Genomic DNA, 24,009 nt, shown 5'->3' with positions numbered 1-24,009 from the left:
GGCTGAACCCTCAGAAGTCTTGGAGAAAGGATAAAAAGCATACCTTTAAAACGGCCGGACTCATGGGCAGCAACCCAGTGCACGTTTCAGAAACACATTTGTTTTGTTTCTCCTCAGCCCGCATATCACTCTCAACAAAGACCTCTGACACCAGGTGTGTGGGGATTTTCACCATCAGCAAGGAAGCAATTGGTTGTGAAGTAGACATCAGCAGTGTCTCTTCCGACTCAATTCAGTGTGTCTGATTTTGGCTGGGGCTAATTTTGGATCACACAGGACTGCATTCCCAAGACTTCTCTTCTCTCCCCACACTTACAAGCATGGGGCAAGCTCCCACTTTTTAAACTTGGACTTCTGACCAACTGGTGAATGAGTAGTGCTTCCTTAGCTCCCAATTCATTTGATGGGAAAATGGCTCATGGAGCCAGGGAAATACGTACATTTATCACTTTGTTATGGAGACATCTTTAAGGCACTTAAATGAAGAGATACACCCAACATGGTGGCAAATACATTTAATTCTAACATAGTGAGTTCCAGGAAAGCCAGGGATATATATGTAGAGACTATCTCTAAAGAGAAAGCGGGAGAGAGAGAAAGAGAGAGACAGAGGGGGTAGGGAGACAGAGAGGCAGACAGAGAGACAGATCAGGGTGAGAGTTCCCTGATTTCTTTGGGCATCACCCATTTGAGAGCCTCTCTAGTTCAACAGATCTGATTTTTTTTTTCTAGTCCTGTGCTTTGGGCTTTTGTGGGGACTACATCACGTCTCCTGCTGACAAAACTGGAACCCAGCAAGGCTTGTCTCCTTAAGTGTTTTTCTTGACCTATCTGGACATAATCATCCCCTCCAAGGTGTGAGGCAAGCCTCTTCTGGAATCAGTTGCATCTTATGACTTACTGTTACACTAGACTGGGTGGCCAAAGAATTTCTTGATGGTCAGAAGGAAGAATAAAGTTCCTGTGATCTGCTGAGAGGGTGGGAAATGCTAGTGTCTGTGGCTTGTCTTGGAGAAGAGGTCATGATTCAGGAGCCATGGAGGAGAACAGAATGTGCTTGACCACAGCACATCTGCAAAGTGACGCTCCATGGTGGTGAGCAGGGGGAATCTCAGGCAGAAGGAATCTTGGGTGGAGAGTGGCTAGCATTGGTCCAGCATTGCTAGTCAGTAATAGAGACTAGATGGGTATGCATGGCTAGGACAGCAAGCACTAAGAAATCCAGGGTCTGGGAGGGAGACCATTGTCTATGTGGTAGGAAGAATTGGATGGCATTGAAGTGGCCAATCACAGGACCAAGTTTTCACTGAAAATGTTTGGACAACAATAGATTAGATGTTTAAACAAATGAAGTAGTTTGGTGGGGAATCAGGAAATGGTTTTGTTTTTAAAAACTAGGAAGGACTTGTGCTTGCTTGAAATAGTAGTGAAAAGGCCGAGAGAGGAGAAAGTTAAATACTAAAAAAGAACGACTGTAAAGACTTAGTACATTCCATCAGTAAACGCAGAAGAAGCAGGAGGTTGGTGGATGTCAGCATTAAGAAGAACGGGGCCAACTCTAATGGTTTTGGTAGAGCTGAACAGTAGAACTGAGCTTAAGAATAGCAATTTCTTCAAAACTAATGAGACTCACTGGTCTAGCGCGTTGAGCATCATGCTTCTGTCTAGCCTGCCTAATCCTGCTTGTCACTGTGGTCCTTTTATTCTTATTTGACCTTTTACAATTCTTTGCCCTTCTGCCATTTTAAGTCAGAATTTTCTGTGGAAAAAACCATGTCCTAAGTACTCAGCCAGCACTTATCACTTCTGATATTAGCAACCATGTCCCGGAGAGACCGGCAGCTGCCTTCTTCCTGCCTGATCCAGAACGCTTAGTCAAAAATCCCGGGAGTGGAACGGGTCAACTGTTAAATGAAAAGGCCTTTCTTCCTCTTGTGAAGCCCTGTGCCAATAACTTGCCAGCCATGCAAACAATAGTCCTGATTTGACTTTTACAAATATGGCTTTTATCTCTTAGACAAAGCAGCCTTGGTCCTCTTCCACCAATGCTCATTCTGTTGTATAGAGACAATAGGTGTGGCTACACTTGGGATGCGACTCGGACTCACTGTGCATATGTGTATATTAGCTAGAACTGTGTGGCCTCTGATAGTCTAGACTGATAGGAAAGACTCTGATAGTCTCACCTGGTGTGGACTGGATTCCTTTGGAACCTGAGGCATTTAGTGTAATTACTCCAGGAAGTAGACTAATGAGAATAGTGCTGAGTTGATTTCTGTGCCTACAGTGGATTTGACACAGGTTAGACCATTGGGCTCCAGATATGTTCTTTTAAAAGTAAAGGGTTCATGAGAGGAACTGCCACTGAATATAGGTGAAAGGCTCAATGATCAAGTGTTTAGTCAGTGTTCCCAAGACCTGGAACACATGAAGAGCAGAAATCACTATTCCATGTTTATTTTTACATATGTGAGTGTTTTGCTTATGTGTATGCATGTGTCTGTAGAAGTTAGAAGAGGAGGTGTGCTTCCCTGGAACTGTGGGTGCTGGGAACCAAGCTTACAAAAGCAATAAGTGCTCTTAATTGCACAGATATGTCTCCAGCCCCACCACATTTCCATTTTATGCTTCCTGCATTTATTTGAAAAGAAAATGTTAGCTCTACATGTTGGTATAGAAGAAGGATGGCTAGCTTTTTGACTACATTTTTAAAGGGGTGAGACATTGTTGCCAGCTTCTAGTATCAGGTAATGATGTGACAGAAGTAGGAATACACAAGGAGGAGGAACAGAGGGAACAAAAAGAACAAAACCCAAACCCAACCACCATCACCACCACCACCACCACCACCACCACCACCACCACCACTGCCTTCATTGCTGCCACCGCTGCCACCAAGCAGCAAACAAGCTTCATGGCAAGTTTGCCGAAAAAGAAAAGGCAATACCCAAGGCCAAGGCCTCAAGTTTTAGAAGCTGCATGAGGCTACAGTGAGGAAAGGCTACAGTGAGAAAAGATCCTTATCTTAGATAAGTGCTGGTGAACTGGAGCTGTGCAGATTAACAAGTTAGCCAAATGTAGCAAATTTGCTTACAATAACTCTTAGCAAACAGGTCAGTATAGGAAACTGTCAAAAGTATTTGAGAACCATATAGCTACTACAAATATCTAAGAACTAGAAAGTCAAGATAGCAGAACCCTATACCCTATTCTGTTTTCTGGTGTCTATATTTAAAAACAAGTTTCCATTAAATTCTCCATGTGGATAAATGGAGAGACTACTATCATGTTGCTTTTGTATGGTGGTCTTTCCCAAGGAGGCTGCATATTGGATAGCTGATTCTGTATCTGAATAGGCTTTGTTTTTAGATAATACAAACTTCATACTTGTTTTTACTTTATCTACTGGCAAATTATCCCATTCTTAATAGCTATACTTGGAAATGGCCTTATGTATTGTCTAAGTGTCATAGTAAAAGAGGCATCCCATAAGCTATGTTTTTAGGGATTATAACATAGCTCATAAAATTACTGAACAGCTAACTGTTGTTCTAAATGAGGTTAATGACAAGGTTGACCTGGAACTCACCATGCAACCAGGCTGGCCTTGAACTTGGTACCCTCTTCTATCAGCCTCCTTGCTGCTGGAATGACAGGTGTATGTCACCACATCCTACTCCAAACTGACATTTTAATCATAACCCATCCTCATTTGTGGCTTTTTGCCTTAGGGTTCTGGTCAAACAAGAACAAGATAGTTGTCAGTCTCTTTTGGGCATGGCTGATGACCTTAGAAGCATTAAATGTTGATACTACTGAGCATTGTTTGTATCTAATGTCCCAGAACGAAACACATTCTGCATCAGTGTGATCAAGGTTGATAGAAATGCAGCTTAAAGTTCAAATTTTCACCTGGCTAAAGATCATCACCATACTCTCATTTCTAAAATAGGTAGTTGAATTAAATTGATATACTCTTATTTTGAAGTCATAGTCAGTTATCTTACATGTCACATGGAACAGGCAGCATGAATGCATAGGTTGGGAGCTGAGTTTTGGTGGGTATGACATTTATTCCATGACTCTTCTCACAGAAGTTGTACCTGTTAGAACTGGCTACACTGGTGGCAGGATTTCAGTAAGTTCTCCCTATGTCAACAGAACCATGATGGTGAACTAATTGTGGAACCAAACACATAGCTGAGCAAAACTATTTGAGTTCCTGTACTGAGTTCTTACTTCTTAATTTTAAAAAGTGCCAGTGAATACATAAGTCATGGGACAGCAGAGATCAGTTCTAGAGTTTAGATGCAGGTAAAGCCAAGCTTAATTCTCTGTGAAGAGATGAGACAACGGTTCTACTGGGCTTTGTTCAAGGGGGTCTTTAAAAACTAATGTAGAGATTTTAATATGTAATTATTGTTGGTGTCTATGGAAGAGGATTTTGTGTTTATTTGTTATTGAGACAGGGCTATGTAGCCCTGGCTGACCTTGAACTCATTACAGAACTCCTCCTGCCTCAACCTTCCCAGTGCTGGAACTCCAGATATGTTATAGCATACAAACTCTTAAGGCTCTTCTTGGCCTCTTTATTGGACACTGAGAACTTTCCCCTGAGGATTTTACCCCGAAAATATCAGGGCTTCTAAAGATACTTATAGAATCATAGGTAGGCCTTCCTTTTCATTGCTCAGGAGACAGCAGAGCTTAATGAGGACTTTTAAACAGAACAAAACAATTTAAGAGAGATATGTACATGTTTACAGGGTCATAGTATTCACATGATTACCAGAAAATTTTATTGAAAATTGAGAAGTTTCATCAAGGAGATGAAGATCAAGCATGTGAGTGATGTAGGCATGGACGATCCATTGAGCACTTTCAGCAGGCAGGATGCTTCTGTTGGTCTTCAGTCTTCCTTACGTGTACAGCTTCAATATTGAATAGTGGAGTAAAAGTCCAAGTGTTTTTAGTTTTTACTGCTTGTACTTATTAAAACAAATACCATAAGCCCCTTACCACCTTTATTTTGCTTTCTAATTCCTATGAAGACTGCCCAATTCCATGACTCACAGCATTTTCACCTAGAAGACTAACAGAAACAAACACAGAGATTTGAATCCTGCATCACAATTCCATTCTTTGACCCTGAAATTCATTAGACTGGAACCATGATTAATCCAGTTTACTAGTAGCAAAAATGCATTGTTTCTTTTTATTACTCCAAGGACCTCAGTGCCTACTCAAACTCAAATGGTCACCTTTTTGTCAGGTCCTGTATACACATGAATATTCCCAAGCACCTAAGCGCTGCATCCCCTACCCCAAGGGATTCCTAGTGCTTAATGCTCCTTCCTCTTAGTTGGTGACTATATTATATTTGCCTGGTATTTCCTCTGCTTTTAACCACTGCAGCATTATAAACATTGTTTTATTTACCTCTGCAAGTAGCTTTGGTTGAGACAAGGCAAATCTTGTTAAGAATGTGTTGTCTGTGTAAAATTTAAATAAATATCATCATTTGTACAAATTGCCAGAGAATATGAGGTGCAAAATCAAGTTTACTATCAGAACATAAATGTGTTTTTGAAGATTTGTACGTATGTATATATGTATTCTTGTGTGCCTGCATGTGTGTTTGTGCTTGTGCCCTTGTGGAGGTTAGAAGAAGGTGTCAGATGTCCTCCTCTATTTATTCCACTTCTTCCTTTGCAGCAGAGGGTCTTTTAGAACTAAGAGATTGCATTTTCTTGGCTAAGCCAAAAGCCAGAAAGCCCTATTAATTGTCCTGTCTCTGCCCCTCTTAAATGTGGACTTAGAGATGTATGCAGGGGACCTGACTCCCTGCATAGTTTTGATCTCAGCTTCAGGCATCAGGAATTCACAGCAAGTATTCTTGACAGCTGAGCCATTTCTTTAGTGCCATGGAAGAGCTTTTATGGACATTCATGGTATGCCTTGATTTTACTAGCTTCTGAGAAAAGAGATACTCTAAAGCTCCACTTCCATCTTCAAGGGAGATAGATGCTCACTTAGCAGGAATCAGCAACAATTCTGAATTGGCACTTAAACAATGCAGACCAAACACCTATGACGTTCCAGAAATAATGATCGAAATGCCTCTAAAATTAGTTTTAACTACATGTTCATTTACAAAGTGATTATTAAGCATACAATATTTGCAAATGCTCAGTGAGTCTTGAATCTACTGTGTTGTATATTTTGCATTCTAGCTATCAATCATTCTTAACACACCAATGAGTGCTCGTGTGACTTTTTATGCTCACACTCAGGGAAAGCAACACTCAATTAGCACATTTCTAATTCACTTTGGGTTTGACTTTGGGTCTGTTTTGGTCAGTTTAACACAAGTTGAGGTCATATGGGAACCACTGCACAGGTGATTCCAGGTCATGTTATAAAGCAAGCCATTGTGAGCAAGTCAGGAAGCAACATTCCTCTATGGCCTCTGCTTTAGTTCCCACCTTTAGATTCCTGCCCTGCCTTCCCTTTGTGATGGACTGAAATAAGTAGGAAATGAAATGAGACCTTTCTCCCCCAAGTTGCTTTTGGTCTTGGTCTTTGACCATAGCAAGAAAAAGCAAACTTAAGACCAAGCCCCAACTCATTAAAGGTAATGAGTGTGGGTGGTCTCCCCCTTTCCCTAAGAAACTACAAGAATTCTAGGTGTTTAGAATTTCCTATAGTGCAGAAGGAAAGCCTGCAGCAAGCATTGATGATGACATCACTGGCTTCCATCTTCAGGTCCATGGTTTTATGGATCCTGGCCTTCTGCTTTTGTCAGGAAATGAAATCCCTAAGGGAAGACTTCTTCTTAGTTTGTATAACAATAAAGAGCACTTGTGAACCTCCATAGGATAATGATGTTGAGCACAGACCCATGGCTACCACACAGTGGGTGAGAGCATAGCTTTCTTTTTTTTTCCAATTTTTTATTAGGTATTTTCTTCATTTACATTTCAAATGCTATTCCGAATGCCCTCCATACCCTCCACCCCCCACCCCCCGCTCCCCTACCCACCCACTCCCACTTCTTGGCCCTGGTGCTCCCTGTACTGGGGCATATAAAGTTTGCAAGACCAAGGGGCCTCTCTTCCCAATGATGGCCAAGTAGGCCATCTTCTGATACATATGCAGCTAGAGACACGAGCTCTGGGAGTACTGGTTAGTTCATATTGTTGTTCCACCTATAGCGTTGCAGATCTTTTTAGCTCCTTGGATACTTTCTCTAGCTCCTCCATTGGGGGCCCTGTGATCCATCCAATAGCTGACTGTGAGCATCCACTGCTATGTTTTCCAGGCATCGGCATAGCCTCACAAGAGACTGCTATACCAGGGTCCTTTCAGCAAAATCTGGCTGGAGTATGCAATGGTGTCCACATTTGGAGGCTGATTATGGGATGGATTCCCGGGTGCAGCAGTCTCTAGATGATCCATCCTTTCATCTCAGTTCCAAACTTTGTCTCTGTAACTCCTTCCATGGGTGTTTTGTTCCCAATTCTAAGAACGGGTGAAGTGTTCACACTTTGGTCTTTGTTCTTCTTGAGTTTCATGTGTTTTTCTAACCCTTTGGAAAGCAAGAAAGTTAAAACTCAGGTGAATTTCAGGAAAGATTGCCATCTTTTTTACAACTGGTTTTAAAATAGTGTGTGTGTGTGTGTGTGTGTGTGTGTGTAAAATACAAACGTATGCTCATGTGTGTTAATGTTTTGCATGCATACCACAGCCCGTATGTGTAGTCATAGAGCTCCACAAGTGTCAGTCAGTTATACTTTCCACCTTGTTTGATCAGCTCTTGTTCATAGCTTCAGATCCTGGCTACCTGACATACAAGCTTCCAGGAATTCTCCTTCTTTCTGTGAGGACATTGTGACACTTAGCGGCTTGCCTGACTTTATGTGTTCTGAGGATCCATAATTACATCACCACAACTGCACAAAATGCTTTTGTTTTCAACCTACTGAGCCATCTCCCCACTCACCTTTTCCAGTCTTGTTTTTAAAGCATCAACCTAAATTCCTCCTTTAAGTCCACCTAGTTAAAGCCTCTTCAAAAGACCACAAAGTCCTAGTGATTCCCCTACACAAGCGCCCTGTTTCTAGACAACCTACACGCCCTCCCTCTGACTTTGTTTACCTTGTCTTGGAAATGTGAACATTTCAGTTAGCATTGAGTTACTTATCTGTGTGCTCGATACACTGCCTGTTGTTGTGGAACCATTTCCTGTATCCACATAAAAAATGTAAATACTCTCAAACATCTCAACTAAGAGCTTAAGGAGTACTGGGGAAATAAATCAAATTCATGAGCCTCTTTTTGCTGCCTCAGTGAGGAGAGGATTGGAAAAATAGCTTTATGTTACTCCTCCTGTCCAGATTATAAATGTCTGTGTTATTTCTGTCCACATTTTATTAGACGTTTTCTGAAGCACACAGTATAGAGATTTTTATTAGTAATTATGTACTTTAATTACAGAATTTCAAATCTTATTCTTTGGAACTGACTAACCTTGCTCTTTCCTATCTGCTGCCCTGATGTGTGTATTTGGTAATTTCTTTCTCTGGGGTCAGCCTTTAGGTTATGACTGAATATGAGTTTTTTAAGAGTTTACTAATATGTTTGGAATGTTTTTGAGTCCACCCAAAAGTTTAAAGGGCTCTAAATCTAATGAAATTATTCCCCAGCGGTCATTTCAGAGGAGATAATTTCAAGATGAGTCAAGTGTCTCCTAACATGTTTATCTCACATGTCTTCGCTCTATGTGACAACGAAGAGAACGTGTTAGGCATGGAGAAGTACCAGGTGCTAAAGTGCTAAAGTGGAATGTTTTCCTCTTCTGCTTAGAATGACACATTCTATGTGAATTTTCAAGTAACTTTAGGAGTCCATTTAGGCATTTTCCTCTGCACTTAAATTTGAAGAGTTTTGTGTGTGTGTGTGTGTGTGTGTGTGTGTGTGTGTGTGTGTGTATTAATTTAAGTCTTAGGGGTTCAGTTAACAATACCATTGTCTATTTCAATAACCTTGGCTAGGTGGGATTTCACCCAGTTTAGAGAATTTCACCCTTTATTCAATAGAGTACGAAGAAGAGGGTTACAGCAGTATAGGTGTATATAGGTGGCATCGAAGAGAAAGTTCATTTTCTGTCCCAGTAGGGATCCCTGCACCCAGCCCATGTGCTGCTTTGAAGGCTCAGCCATCATTACTCATTTTGGCCCTCATCACTCCTGTCTCATACGGGAGCATCCTTGTGTTCCTGCTTTTACTTTTATCTATACTTTGAAAGGCCCATGTTCAGTCAAGTGAGAACAAAAGCTTATTTTCCAAATCTCTCTTACAGTTGAGTTATGTTCTCAGTCTTCTTTGCATGGACTAAAAGCATTCTATTTTTTGCTGAAAAAGTTTTAAAAGGCTGTGATTAAAATGTAAAGGAATTAAATTTTTTAAAAAATGAGATTAACCTTTCTTAAGTTCCCAAAATACTTTCTTAAAATATCTGTGTTGAATAAAATAGCCCCATGACTCTAAAGTTTTAAACATTTGTATAAACATGTCTAGCATATTATTTTTAATGTTTTAAAGTTTTTTCCTGAAAATAAAAAACTGTTATGTTTTTAGAGTTGTGTAGAACTGGAATGGCTAATTAAATATTACAAAGATATAGTTGGAATATCACCTAGTATCACATCTCCATCCTTAGAAGTTATTTTTTGTTTTTACAGCTCCTTGGATATATCAAAATACTTCAAGTTTTGCTGTTGTTGTTGTTGATTTTTTTTTCTTTTGGCCAAGGTTGATCTTGAACTCTATGCTCTGGGGATGAACTTAAACATCGTATATCTTATCATTCCGTCTCTGCCTCTCAAGTGTTGGGATCACAGGCATGCACTGTCATGTCTGGCTTCAGTGACACACTTGGATACATTTTCAGATAAAATTCAAACATAAACTGTAATAGCAACATGGGAATTTTGACTTTGGAAAAGAAATATTAAGGAAACATAAACAAGGGTTCTTGTAGCAATTTTCTTTCACTAAGGTCCTTACTGATAAATGCTGAGTGTCCCTGTGTAGTCAGGGCTTGCCAAGTCCCTCGAAAAATTAAGAGAAGCATCCTATTTGTGGCAAGGAACTACACTGAATGTGGCTTTCCCACCAAAGAGGAAGCTGTGCAGAGGCCAGAGCCAGCACTCTGTGTATTGCTAGGCTCACGTGGCCACTGTTTGTCAACTGTGTGACCTGGGGGAAGCTGCTCAGCCATTTCATGTCTATTCACCATTGACTGTTACCTGAAGTGACAGTTACATCTTCTTCTCGGGTTCCTTCACAGCATAACTATTTGTTAAATAACCAGAGGGGCTGAGCGAAGTTCTCAAGACTTATACTTCATGTCTTTCTGTGACTCTGTGAAACGTGGTGGAATATTGTTGTTGTTTTGGAGACATGGTCTCATGTAGCCCAGATTGGCCTTGAACTCACTACATAGGCTAGGATGACCTTGAATTTCGGATCCTCCTGCCTTCCCCGAGTGTTGAGATTGCAGGCATGTCTGGTTTGGGGAGTACTGAGATTTAAGTGGGGATTGAGCTCAGGGCTTTGTGCATATTGGGTAAACTAAGGTCCTTAAGTGTGTGCAGCAAGGACTTAACCAACTAAGCTGTCTCCCAAGACCTAAGAGTTACAACAAAAGCATTTTTGTTCCCTTCTAAATGGTACCACAGAGACTTAAATAAAATGGTCATACAAAAGCAACAAAAGTCGAATTTTGTTGGAGATCTGCAGATAGCATGTATTTTTTTCCACTTCAGTATTTTCCACCATTCACTGGTGTTACCTTTCAGTATTTTTAGCCCTAAGGATTACAGCTCTTAGCCTTTTCTGGAGGGAGCATGAGCTGATACCTATAAACACCTACCCTGATGCATTCCTGTTCTGGTAAGGAACTATTCAGGGAGACTCAGAATTTGTTTTTCAGTATTTCTTTGAAATACAGATGAAATACAAATGCACTTGGAAGAAGTGGCTGGCACTAATTTGTTTTGAGATACAAATCAAAAACAATGGGTGCTATATTACGAGAGTTATGGCATATTACTGAGGAGTGAAATGGATATATATAGTGGGGCCCACCTGTTCCTCAGTGCCCCTCATTATTAGATAACCTTTTATGATATTCATTATATTCTTGTGATGTTTTGTATTTCATAATTTGCTGTTGGCTTTGCCATTCCACCATTCAGTACTGGATAAGAAGTAATGGATCCCTGTTAGGATTTACAGTGTAGTACAGACAGGAATTACTTAAAATTGCTTTATTTGCTGCAGCTAGGAGTGTGGCTTAGAGAGACAGAGTTAAAGCCTGTTGTTTGTTTTCTGTCCATATATACTTCTGTGCATGTGTGTGATATGTGTGCCTATGAATGTCAGTGTGTGATATAGTGTGTACTTGTACACATACTCTTGTATAGACCAGAGGATGCTGCAGAGCATCCTTCTCTATCATAGTGTGTTTTCTTTGTCTATCATAGTCTGATTTCTTTGAGGCAATGTCTCTCACTGAATATGGAGCTTGTGATTTTAGGTCAGCCTGGTAGCCTGTAAGCTCTACAGATCCTCCACTCCATCCACTCTCAGTGGAGTACAGAGATGTGGGCATGTAAGGGAACGCAGCAGGCTTTTGATGTCAGTCCTAAGAGTCAAAGTCCACCCTCATACGTGTGCAACTAGTATTGTCAACCACTGAGCTATCTGTTCAGCTGAGTTGAAGTCTGTTTCTGAAGGATCTTGTTTGACTTGGTACATGTCCACAGGTCTGTCTTTTTCTCTGTGGTGGGAGTAGTTGTGTCTAATGAGTAACTTGAATCAAGTTACTTGTCTGTAGATGCATATATAGTAAGCTTGCTGGGAAAATGAATTTTAGTTGCCAGTTTCATCCTACAGGAAAGCAGAAGAGTCAATTCTTTGCCTAGGAAAGTAAGAACTAAATTAAGAACATGACCAGAAGACCTTATTCCCTTTAGTCCCAACTCTCTTGTCTTTGAGTTCTTTTCTTGAACATTCTTAGGACAATAGCAGTGGCTGGATAACTTTCAATCTAGAGAGAAAACAATGAGAGGTGCAAATCTGAAGTACAGCTCTGCTGTGTTAGCACAAAGATTTCTGCTCCCAGCCTGCATGGGCAGAATGTTTGAAACAAGGTGTGCTCTTTGGTTTCACTCAGGGTGCTCTTTGGTTTCACTGTTAAAGACCAACAATAGCATTGCAGTGTGGGGTAGAGGAAGAGTCGCTGACCATAGGGGAACTTGGGGGTTGGTGAAGGGTCTTTCTGGTTCATTTTTGTCCCCCGCCTCACCATATTTAGCCCTGGCATTGCAGGAAGTAAATTTAAATACTGTGCTCCAGAAATACAACTGTGTGGTGTTGTGAAGAGTGCCTGCTGAGTTATCCACTGCAGGATTTGGATTATATTATGTTCACGGTAACCTTGGTGCTTGGTGAACAAGGGTAGCAGTGTGCATGGAATTATTACTAACGAGCTAGATAGAAGGTCTTGACTCTAGCTGCATATGTATCAAAAGATGGCCTAGTTGGCAATCACTGGAAAGAGAGGCCCATTGGACACGCAAACTTTATATGCCCCAGTACAGGGGAATGCCAGGGCCAAAAAATGGGAATGAGTGGGTAGGGAAGTGGCGGGGGAGGGTATGGGGGACTTTTGGGATAGCATTCTAAATGTAATTGAGGAAAATACATAATAATAAAAAATATTTTTTAAAAAAGAAGGTTCATTTTTAAGATGTAAGAAACAAAAACTGAGGAGAAAATTGGATGTAAAAAGCTCAGAGGGAAAGGAAGCCACTCTGCTTTCTAACTCTCACAGCTGTAAATGATGGTGGCGCAAAGTCAAAAAAAAAAGCCAGGGAAAAGTACAAGGTTTACGTCTAGTTTTTGTTTTGTGTTGTGTTGCATTTTGAGAAAGAGAGATGGAAAGGATATGGGTTTGGTTTCTGCATACTGAAGGATTTTCCAGGTAGTAAGAACAGATTTATGGCCTCACAATGGAGATAGAAGATGTGGATGAGAGAGACACCAGTGCTCTGTGTAAGCCAGAGCCCCCGAGGGACGGTTAAATGGTGTTGGTGACCACCCTGTCCTAGGGGCTGTGGGAGCCACTCAGCTACCTTAGAATATCAGTACAGAAGAAACTGGCTATCCTCAAACCTGCTGATTATCATTACAATTTCAAAGAAATGGCTACATTTGGAAACATCCACAGTCTGGCCTTTAAGCAAATTCCTTCTTAAGTCCTGACCTTTCTGGATTGGAGATAGTTGAAAACTAAAGTTTAAATAACAGCCCATAACTTCAAACAAATTGCTGACCATCATACCTGCTTTACTTTATTCTTGGAGATGGCTTTCATGTGGCTACTTGTAAATAAATTAAGTGTTACACAGCATCAGCAGTGGTTAGCTGGACTGTGCTTAATAATGTATGGCAGGGTAATTCCTGTACAGGAGGGCAAGATAACATTTGTTACGTTCCTTATGCCAAGTGTTTATATGGGTATTATTAGACTGTCATTGTTTAGTTCATTCTAACCCTATAGTGTGAGTCCTTGGTTTTGAAAGGTGTGTAAAGCAATCACCTGATTATGTTACTAGAAATGGAGATTTCTAAACCAATCTGAAGATTCTGATGGGAGCTGCATTTTCCTTCCTTCCTTCCTTCCTTCCTTCCTTCCTTCCTTCCTTCCTTCCTTCCTTCCTTCCTTCCCTCCCTCCCTCCCTCCCTCCTTCCCTCCCTCCCTCCTTCCCTCCCTCCCTCTCCCTTCTTTCCTCTTTCTATTTCTTTCTTCCTTTGTTCCTATGTGGTTCTGGGATGCACTTAAGGCTTTGCATATTCAGATGAGTCCTCAGATATCCCCAGTTCCAGTTTGCATTTTAAACCCACCACTGTAGATGATTCTGGCATAGTAACCAATGGTCTCAAAAAAGAGAAACAAACGTTTTTTGTTGTTTTGTTTTTTGTTTTGTTTTGTTTTCCAGATAGGGTTTCTCTGTGTAGCCCTGGCTGTCCTGGAACTCACTCTGTAGACCAGGCTGGCCTTGAACTCAGAAATCTGCCTGCCTCTGCCTCCCAAGTGCTGGGATTAAAGGTGTGCGCCACCACTGCCCGGCAAGAAACAAACTTTTAAGCTCTCTACCACTTATGGTAAAATGGATTCTGCATTTTTGGGAACCCTCTTTTTGAAATCTTTGGGGTTTGTTTGTGCCTCACCTCCAAATCAGTAAATTACTCATCAACTTTATTTCAAGCAAGGAGTTTAGATTGTCTTGGGGGTAAAGTGGAAGAGAAAAAAACAATAATTTTTTTTTTAAATAAAATTGGGAGTTAAGGAGCTGCACCCGTTCTTGTCATGAATCACATAGTCTGTGACCTGGATAAAGCTGAGTGACAAATGGGACTGTTATGACTTCAGGCAGGCGCTCCTCGAGTTTATGAGTAAGTTCCAGAGCCATGGAGTTGTGAAGTTATTTCTGGAGCAAGTAGCTTCATGTCATCTTTATGATAATAAAAATGGTCTTTATCCTACACCCCCATCATTTTTTGTTTGTCAAGATGTAGATAAAAGGATGAGAAGCAGGAGAGTCTCTGCCCACACATATTTTCGCTTCATTACTTCTTTAACTGGAAACAATTTAGGTGTTCACTGGTTAATGATTAGTGGTGCAACATAAATAAATGGACCTGTGGGTATTAATTTATAAGATATTAAGTAGACAGGGGGTTCTGTTCTTTTCTTGCCTTTTATTTATTGATTTTTTTAAAATTATTTTTTAAATGCATTTCTAGGAAATTCTCTTAAAGCATTGGGCTAAGTTTTTGCCATCAAAATGGACTGATTTCCCTTCCCACAGATTCTAAATGTGCTACTCTTCCAGCCATTATTATAGTTCCTATAGCATGGACTTGAACTTTAGAACTCATACCTTAAAATTTCCTTTCATTCTGGAGACTCTCCCAGGGATGGTGTCTCCTGCCTTACACGATTAGCAGAAAATGAGACTAAAACATCAGAGTTTGGAGCTGTTAGTAGTTCTCATTCTGACAGCTGCTCTCGTCAGCCCATCAACTTTTGACATCTTAACTTTCAAATCTCTTGCTGATGAAACAACAGGAGAAACAAACAAAGACAAACAAAACACCAAAACCAAGCAACAACAAAAAACCCCAATAAACATGTCACTCTTTTCAAGCATTTTGAGCTGTTCACTTTGACTTTATTTAAAAATAAATATTTGCAAGGCAAAGGAATTGGACGAGATTCTAATTTTTAAGATGTTTTTAATAATTTGACATATGAAGATGGAACAGGTGTTTTTAGATATGATTTTTTCCTTTCATTTTGTCTAATTTAAAATGGTTTAAACCAAGGCAGGCACTGAGAGTCCCAACTCACTAAAAAAAAAAAAAATGGTCCTGTTATTAATTGAGACCTTCTACTTTACTAATCGCTACTTCCTGTTTCTCTTTGGTGTCTTCCAAGGAAGTTTACCTTCTGTTTCCTTTCCCTGTCTGCTCTGTGATCTCTCATTCTTCTTCCTCTGAGACTCATAGGAAAGGAGAGATAAATGGATGGTCAAAAGCAACTTGTTGTTCTTACACTCTGTATCTTAACACCCGGTGCAATTCCTAGTACCCACTTGGTGGTAGCTCGTAACCATCCTTCACTGCCGATCTAAGGGATTCGGTGCCTCTTTTCACCTTCAAGGACACCAGGCACACATGCAGTAGGTGCACATTAAGTAGGCAAAATGCTCATACACATAAAATAAAATAAAATAAAATAAAATAAAATAAAATAAAAACATCTCTGATATAAGACTCAAATATCAAGCCTCAAATAACAATCTCTCCACCTACGACTTGACCTGGTTTTTTTGCATAACCACTTGGGTGAGTGAGCGGGGAGTCACCAGTGTGATGTATCTGCTTGTCTCCCATTTATCTTGCTGTTAAAATTAGGCTATTTGTTTTTGACTCACTTTCATAATTCAAATCTACAGTTTAGGGCTTGGCTCTTTATCAAAGCCAAAGTACCTTTTGACAGGCAATCCTGGCCTACAGTGTGAGCTTGAATTGCGTGAATGAATGATTATCACCCACATGCCTGCCCTTCCCATATAGCTTTTATGTTCCAGAGTGGGTTTTCTTAAGTTTCTCCCCTAATAGTCTAGGGAATATATTTGAAAATGAACAAACACACAAAGGGCCCTGTGAGAAAGGGCAGGCCTAATGGGGTGATAAATAGCCATGTTCCTTTCTTGGTTTCATTTGCTGTATCATATTCTCATAGAATGTATGTACTTGTCTTCCACAGAAGAAAGCCTGCTTCTCCTTACAATCTCTGTATGCTATAACTGTTCTAAATATGCTGATTTGCTTCTGGTTTGGCCTCTAAAGCTCTGGCTAATTGTGTAGAGTTAAAGGAGCAAGTTGAGGGGACAGAACCACCCCAGTGCCTTTCTCTTATCACACTTCATGGATGCCTTGCTATCCCATAGCTCTTCTTGCTTGGTCTGGGAAACATACATGCTGTTTTAGAAAAGGCAAGAGCTGCCTGTTATCCAGAGTGGGATTTTACCTGTGTTGTCAGAAGCTGTCCTATGTTGGTGATGTCAGCTAGACATTAATGCATTAATGATGAGGTCCGCACCCTGCCTGCTCATTGTCGGTTTAGGGGCTGAGATGATTTTTTACAAAAGCTCTGGACATTTATATGTCACACTTGCCTTGAGACTCGCTGTCCTTGTCCAATGTCCCATGAGGTCTGAGGTAGAAATGTAAATATAAAACAATTCTTTGTGTATCTTTATACAATTAGGACAAAAAGAAAAAAAACTAATAAAACAAACTGTGAGCAGTTTTTCAAAGAGTAAGTGAAGAACATTGGTTATGTTATTTGATGTGATGATTATGGAAAACATGATATATATGGATAAACATTTATTTATATCTATGAACCAACACTGGCCTTTCTTATGCAAGCTCTAGATGCTGACTTATACGCCTTTCTGGCTTTTGCTCTCTTGATCTTCCTCAAATGTCTTGCTCCTTGTTGTCCATCACACGGCCATCTGTTCACCACACTGGTCCAAGGTTGATGGGCCTCCAGCAAGAAGCTCATCTCATTGGACCTGCTCTTTCATAAGACTGCCACCTCTTCCACCCTTTCTTTTCATAATATATCTCTTCTTAAATACTTTTCATTAATCACTTAAAAAAAAAACTTTCCTCCTTAAGAGCCAGGTTGGCCCTCTTCTCTCAATGTAAGCAGAATGAGTAGTGAGACACCTCCCACCGGCTGTAGGGTGTGTTGTCAACTAGCACCATACAATTATTCATGAGGGGTTTGGTGCAGACCAGCTCATTATTAGATGTGTTGTAGAAAATATGAGTGGTCCTCATTCTGAGTGTAACACGGGGTCTTAGGTGAAGCTCCTGAGGTGCAGTTGCAGGGCGCTGTACTATTTCCTTCCTTAAACTTGGGCTGCTGTATATGGGAGGGATCAATTTTAATGTTGGTAGCAGGACAGCTCAGCTTATTCTTTCTTTCCTCTGGTAGGGCTTCCTCTTGACCCCAGTCTCCCAGTTCTTGTGCTAGTTGTTCTGAGTGATGCCCGTTGCTGAGTTGGTGGTGTTGGCTGAAAAGATATTTATATTTCCTTATTTCCTTGCCCCTCACTCTTTGTCCAGCTCTTCTCTTCATGGAAATCTGTGTTTTATGTTCTCATCCTGTTTCTTAGGGACAAGATATCATTAAGGCTTCAGCTGATGAAATTAGATGACCCAAGTTCAAGGTCTTCTCTGGAGCTTAGCTGTAGGTCAGAGGCCTGACATGTTAGTTCCTGTTGCTTTCTTCATATGGAGTACTAAGATAGAGTACATATTGTATTGTGATGTGAGAGTTAAATGAAATAAATGTGTATTAAAAAAGTTTATCAAGAACTATCACTAATAGTCATTGGTGGCCACATGGGAAAGGTTGTGTTAAAGACAAATGCAGACCTTATATTTTACTGTGGCAGGCTTTATTTGACAGATTCTGAAAGCATGAAAGGAACATATTATGATCCTTGGCCTCAAGGTATTTATGGTCTTAAAGGAAACAAACAGATGTATCATTTCATACATACAATAAAAGTACAAACAGTGGTATAACATCAGAGGAGTCAGTGTACTCAAGGAGGAGGGGCCAATCACCATGTATATGGTTTGAGTAACTTAGTTAAGTATAAACATAGTAGGAATAAAGTAAAATAGTTCCTTTACACGCTTCTCTTTCTTTGTCGTTAAGGGAGCATGAATAGGCATGACTCAAGTGGACTTTTAAGTGACATAAAAAGAGCTTTCATTGTTTTAGACATCTCACTTTAGTTTGATACTGCCACAGTAAAGACAGGCTAAGGGCTAATATGAGTGCTGCATCTTAAAGCTGCCCAGCCTAATTTCAGGATACCTGCTCATTTTGGAGATGATGGAGTTTATGTCAGCCGCAGTACTCATTTTGCAGTGCCTTTTACTGTGGTGTCAGGTAAGCAAAATAAGCAAGATGATTTTTCTCGTGTAGACCAATACAAGGATCTTGAATTTGTGATCTTGTTTCTGTTACAGCCCTGTAGTGAGGGTCGTGCTGTAGAGTTAGATAAATGCCATTCCTCTCATTGTGGGGTAGCTGGATCCAGCAAGATGCTGGCCTTCCAGATGGGTGAATTTCTGAATAGATTGCTTTATAAATGATTCCTTCTCATTCTTCTGTAATGAAAGGAAGGGACAGACGAAGGAAAAACTTGGTGATGTTCTGTTGAGTGTTATCACATTTTGATGTATAGTCCTGCAGACTTACTGGAAGTAAGTTCACATCTGGCATTAAGAAAAGAGTTCAGACCGTGAGACATTTTTGTCTTCTTCTCTTCCATTGATTTCCATAGTGGACACTCCAGATCCTTATGTGGAACTTTTCATCTCTACAACCCCTGACAGCAGGAAGCGAACGAGACACTTCAATAATGATATAAACCCCGTGTGGAATGAGACCTTTGAGTTCATTTTGGATCCTAATCAGGAAAATGTTTTGGAGGTAAGTGAATCATCCGGGGGATGTGAACAATGCTCGTTCCCATGCAGCGAGACATCAAGGCTCTTCCTCACTGACTTCCTTCTCCTCAAATTACTGTGATCGCCTGTGAGCTGGGTGTCATGCTTGCTGAGTGTCTGGATAGTGTGCATGGAGTTATGTGAGGATCCAGGTAGAATTTCAGGATACTTGTGCACTTTAGAGAAAATATGGTTTCTGTTCTAAAGATGGGAATTCTTTAAACAAAAAACAAAACAAATAAACTAACAAACCAGAATATAAATACTGTCAATTGCTCACAAGGTCTATTTATAGAGATTTTTAAAAAGTAGACACATTGATTTTCTGTATTTCTTTTATATATTTCAAAATGAAGAGGTAATAATATTCCATTTTTATAAATATTGGTCAGTCAAGAATATGTAAAATTTATTGCTTTCAATAGAAATGTAGTATTACGAGGGAGAAAAAAAGACTATTTTTGTGTATTAATTATTGAGACTTCTAGGGGATATGTATATAGCTTACTTGTCTAGAATGGACTAAAATTAAAAACAAAACAAAAACATGAAATCCTTAAGGGACTATGAAATATTATTTTAGATTATTTTAAATTAATTTTTGAGACAGGTTCTTGCTACATAGACCTGGCTGACATGGAACCTACTTTGTAGAGAAGACTGCCCTCAAACTTCTAATATCTGCCTGCCCTGCCCCTTGATGCTGGTATTAAAGGTTTTGTGTTACCTTACCTGGCCTAGAACTTTATATGATAAACAGGTTCTTTTAAAAAAATACCTTATTTTTTGATATAATGTGTTGAGTGTTTGGATGGTATTATGTCCGTACACTATGTGCATGCAATGCCCATGTAAGCAAGACAAGGACATTAGATTCCTTAGAACTGGAGGTACAGACAGTGTGACATGCCACATGGGTGTGGGGAATTGAGCCTAGGTCCTTTTGGAAGAATATCTAGTGCCCTTAACTGATGTACCATCACTCTTGTCCTCTGTGACAGACATTTTAGAGAGTGCTTCTAAAGATTCCGAGAAACATCTTACGTTCTGCTTTGCTTTGTAGATCACACTGATGGATGCCAACTACGTCATGGATGAAACCCTAGGCACAGCTACATTCCCTGTATCTTCAATGAAAGTGGGAGAGAAGAAAGAAGTCCCTTTTATTTTCAACCAAGTAAGTAGCAGCAGAATCATGTCCCACTCCATATTCCATGTGCATTGATTTATTTTCAAAAGTTGGGCTTAATGTTTGGAAATATATTTTTTCTTATCAACTTTATCTTTCATCTTGTTTGCTCTTTTGCTTCCTGCCTTTACTTTGTCCTCTCTGGTTATTCTTTGTGGTGCTGTGGCTTAGAACCAGCCCTTACACAGGCTAGGCAAGCACTATCATTTAGCCATATCCATAGACAATTGTTCTAAATGATCTCTTATTGTTAAATATATACACCTTGATTGAAATGATAAATACTATGAGGTATTGATATTTTGTTGTTCCAAATAATAGCAGTGAAATGAAGCATCAATTTTGGACTCCACTGGAGAGTCTGTTAGCATTTGGGATGATAAGGTGGTTGCAAAATTCGAAGTATTTCAACCTTGTGTCCTACTTTGTTGGAACATATATTTACTATCACTATTGTAAGGACACGTTTACTGTCGATATATTGCTGTAAATTAAGCATCTCTAAGGAAATAATTCTGTCTCAAATAATTAGGTCCAAATCAGTAAAAGATCAGAAGAAATAATGTTTGATTAATTTTATTATTTTTGTACTTTCAGAATTATCACAATAAGGTAGTTATTTATTAATTTATTAATGAAAAAAGAATTCTTGGATAAATTATTTGTGCAGAACAAATGCACTGTATCTTAATGGATGAGAAACATATGAGAATTGAACTAGAGGACTTAGGTGAGACATGTAATCAACTGGTGGGCTAGTTAGCACACAGTATCATGCCCAGGGAAACATTGCTTTCACTCACCCTTAGAATGACTTCAGGTTCCTCCACTCACACAAACCTCTCCCATAACACTCAGCTACCCCATGCTGCTTATCCTTTGGCAAGCTCAGATAACCTTGTCCCATTTGATCTGGTATTTTCTAGCAGTAACTTACTCACACTACACAACTTAGCAATTTCCACTGGTAAATCAAACCATATAGACTAAAAAAGTCAAATACTAATTATATGCGCCTGCAGAGTCGGTCAATGACTTACGTGCATGCTATGGATGCGCAGTTACATAGAAGTTAACTGGAAATCACAAGGTTCCTTGAGTAGTCCATGTGACCTGACTACCCAGAGACTTTGAGAACCCACATCTGTGCATTTCCATGGGTCCTTTTCCTTCTCTGGAGGACATGTGTTCTATGCAGTAACAAGAGATTCATGCCTGACTTTCCTGTGGATACCTTTTAACTTCTTTTCATTCACTCATTTTACAATTATTATTGAAAAAAACTATGATGTATCAGCCGTTTTATTTGTACAAGTCATATAAGGAATACGATACAGGGCATTCTCTCAGTTATCGTCTTCTGAGGTAGAGATGGTATTGGATTAGTAATAGGAAGTGGAAGGAGGTGTGTGTGTGTGTGTGTGTGTGTGTGTGTGTGTGTGTGTGTGTGTACATGTATAATAATAAGAAATCACCATTCATTGAGATAAATATCAGTAAGGTCAGTATGGTGTATATAGAGTTTAATTAGAGTGCAAAAGAAAGGAAGTTTTTCTTGTGAGAGTAGTTATCAGGTCATTTGAACAGTTTGAATAGTGAACATAGTGGTTAATACTTTGACATTTAAAGCTATTCCATTAGGTCTTTGAATTCTTTATCATCATTTGCATCATGGAAATTTAGTTGTTTCTTTGTGACTCATTCATCTATAAAAATAGAGATAATATCTTACAAGGGAATTATTATGATAACTATACATGTTAAAATATAATATAATGATCATAAAATTGAATTATAACTTGATATACTTTTTGCATAAAATATAAGCTATATGTAATTTTGATAGTTTAAATATTAATATAATATAGTGTTTTCTACATTAAGTATGCAATGATAATTAAAACATAAATAGTAAGCATGCTATATGCATGCATATATACAGTGCTGCCTAGAACAGTGGCTGGTACCTATTAAGCACTATATATGAATGTGTTTTGCTTTTGGTATTGTTTGACTTGAGGAAAGGGTAGCGTTTCAGGGGGCAGAGATATAGATTTGAGCATTCCAGACATAAGCAACTGCAGTCTTGAAGTTAAGAAAGCAAGACGAGACCTGGTAAGTTAAAGGTTTACCAAGTCCACGGTGGTGAGTGCTGGTGGTGAGTGCTGGAGCAAGGAGCATAGAGGTGGGCGGAAACACCTGAAGGCTCCCCCATCTGGTACTATAATAAAGACTTGTTGAGAGCTTTGTAAGCTTGGATTAGCCTTTCCGAAAACAATTTTTTTTTATTCCTTAATCTCTGATCCAGGAACTGATTATGTAGGAAGACATTATGGAGAAAAAAAATATTTCCTCTCCCTCTGTTGTTTGCTATGGTTAAGTTATATAACCCGTGATCTCTGAAGAGATGGTCTACATTCCTGAATTGAGAGTAGGTTATATAATCACTTAGTGTGTCTTGGAAAATAGTTAGGCTTTTCTTCATTACTTTTCTTTCTAGAGTCCCTTGCAATTTGTATTGAATGTCTGCCTTCCATCTGATGAGCTTGAGTGCTCACTGGGAGAAAGGGAATTGGCTGGTTGAGTGAAGGGTTTGGGGTTCTTTCTGGGATCATGTGGGAGAGCCCCATGGGAGCCTTGCCTTCCTCTTCATTTCCTGAGGTAGGATCTGCCCGAGGTGGGTGGCTTTCTGTCTGCAACACTCACAGACATGTAAGAAAGAATGAGTCGCTAGGGAATGCTGGGAGAGCAGAGACTAAAGTAAACCTTCACCATGATTATGACAACATGATATAATAAGAAGAACACTTGGCTTTGGTGAAAAAGCACAGAAATCACAAGCCAAGACATTACTAGTCAAAGCTCTCTCAAACTTTTGGCATTGTAAAGTTAATACTGACGCAACTTGAGGAGAGTCCATGGCCAGGACACAGCTGGGGAATCAGCAGGAACCTCCAATTGGACTTGGGCTGACTCCCAGGGACAGCTCTGTCCATTTGGCTGTAGAAACAGAACTAGGCGTCTGTAATCTTGTTTGTATTGACATTGTTCTCCTTTCAGATGTTTGACTTGTTATTTTCTTTCTCTGAGTCTCGCTTGCATCCATAAATGATGGTTTAGAATGCATTATTTCCAAGTTCCTCTCTCCCTTCGTTCCTTTGACTACGTTCCTAAAACGTACCAGCAATTCTTCCCATTTCACAGACATTCAAAATAAAACCAGCAAGGGCATATTACATAATTTTAAAATTCTGACTTTGTCAGTGGAATGGTAAGTTTCAATATGAGGAGAGTGTGAGGGCTTACTGCATGCCTGAAGCCTACTAAGTATTAGGGCGAGGCAGAGACGTCCTGCTCAAGAACCGAATGATCTGTGTGAAAAGTGGGTAGTCACGTGTATTGTGCCTGAGTAATACGTGAGGAACCTGAGTGCTCCCTCTGACTTCTTTCATGATGAATAAAGAGTAGATGACATGATGGGCAGGATCCTAGTTCCAGAGACTCACATTCTCGTAAGGATGCTAACAGGGCAACAGTGAGCAACTATGTAATCACTCAAGAGCAGCTCGTGATAAACACCAGGAAGAAAATTTCACAAAGCAACATAACAGTGCTGGGTGTGCCTTGGGGTGTGGTGG

At 39.8% G+C, this 24,009-nt stretch overlaps 1 protein-coding gene across 2 annotated transcripts in view; it reads left to right on the top strand.

Moving 5' to 3' along the window:
- Pla2g4a (phospholipase A2, group IVA (cytosolic, calcium-dependent)) overlaps window positions 1-24,009 on the top strand; it is a 131,673-nt gene that overhangs the window by 39,832 nt on the left and 67,832 nt on the right. For both annotated transcript variants that reach the window (NM_008869.4, NM_001305632.1), the window contains 2 exons: window positions 19,017-19,165; window positions 20,246-20,359. In NM_008869.4, coding sequence (NP_032895.1) covers window positions 19,017-19,165; window positions 20,246-20,359 — 263 coding nt within the window. The remainder of the gene's footprint in view (window positions 1-19,016; window positions 19,166-20,245; window positions 20,360-24,009) is intronic.

The sequence above is a fragment of the Mus musculus genome, chromosome 1 (assembly GCF_000001635.26).
Source record: "Mus musculus strain C57BL/6J chromosome 1, GRCm38.p6 C57BL/6J".
Classification (NCBI taxonomy): domain Eukaryota; kingdom Metazoa; phylum Chordata; class Mammalia; order Rodentia; family Muridae; genus Mus; species Mus musculus.
The sequence above is the reverse complement of the archived record's forward strand: the minus strand, read 5'-3'. Positions and strand labels throughout refer to the sequence as shown.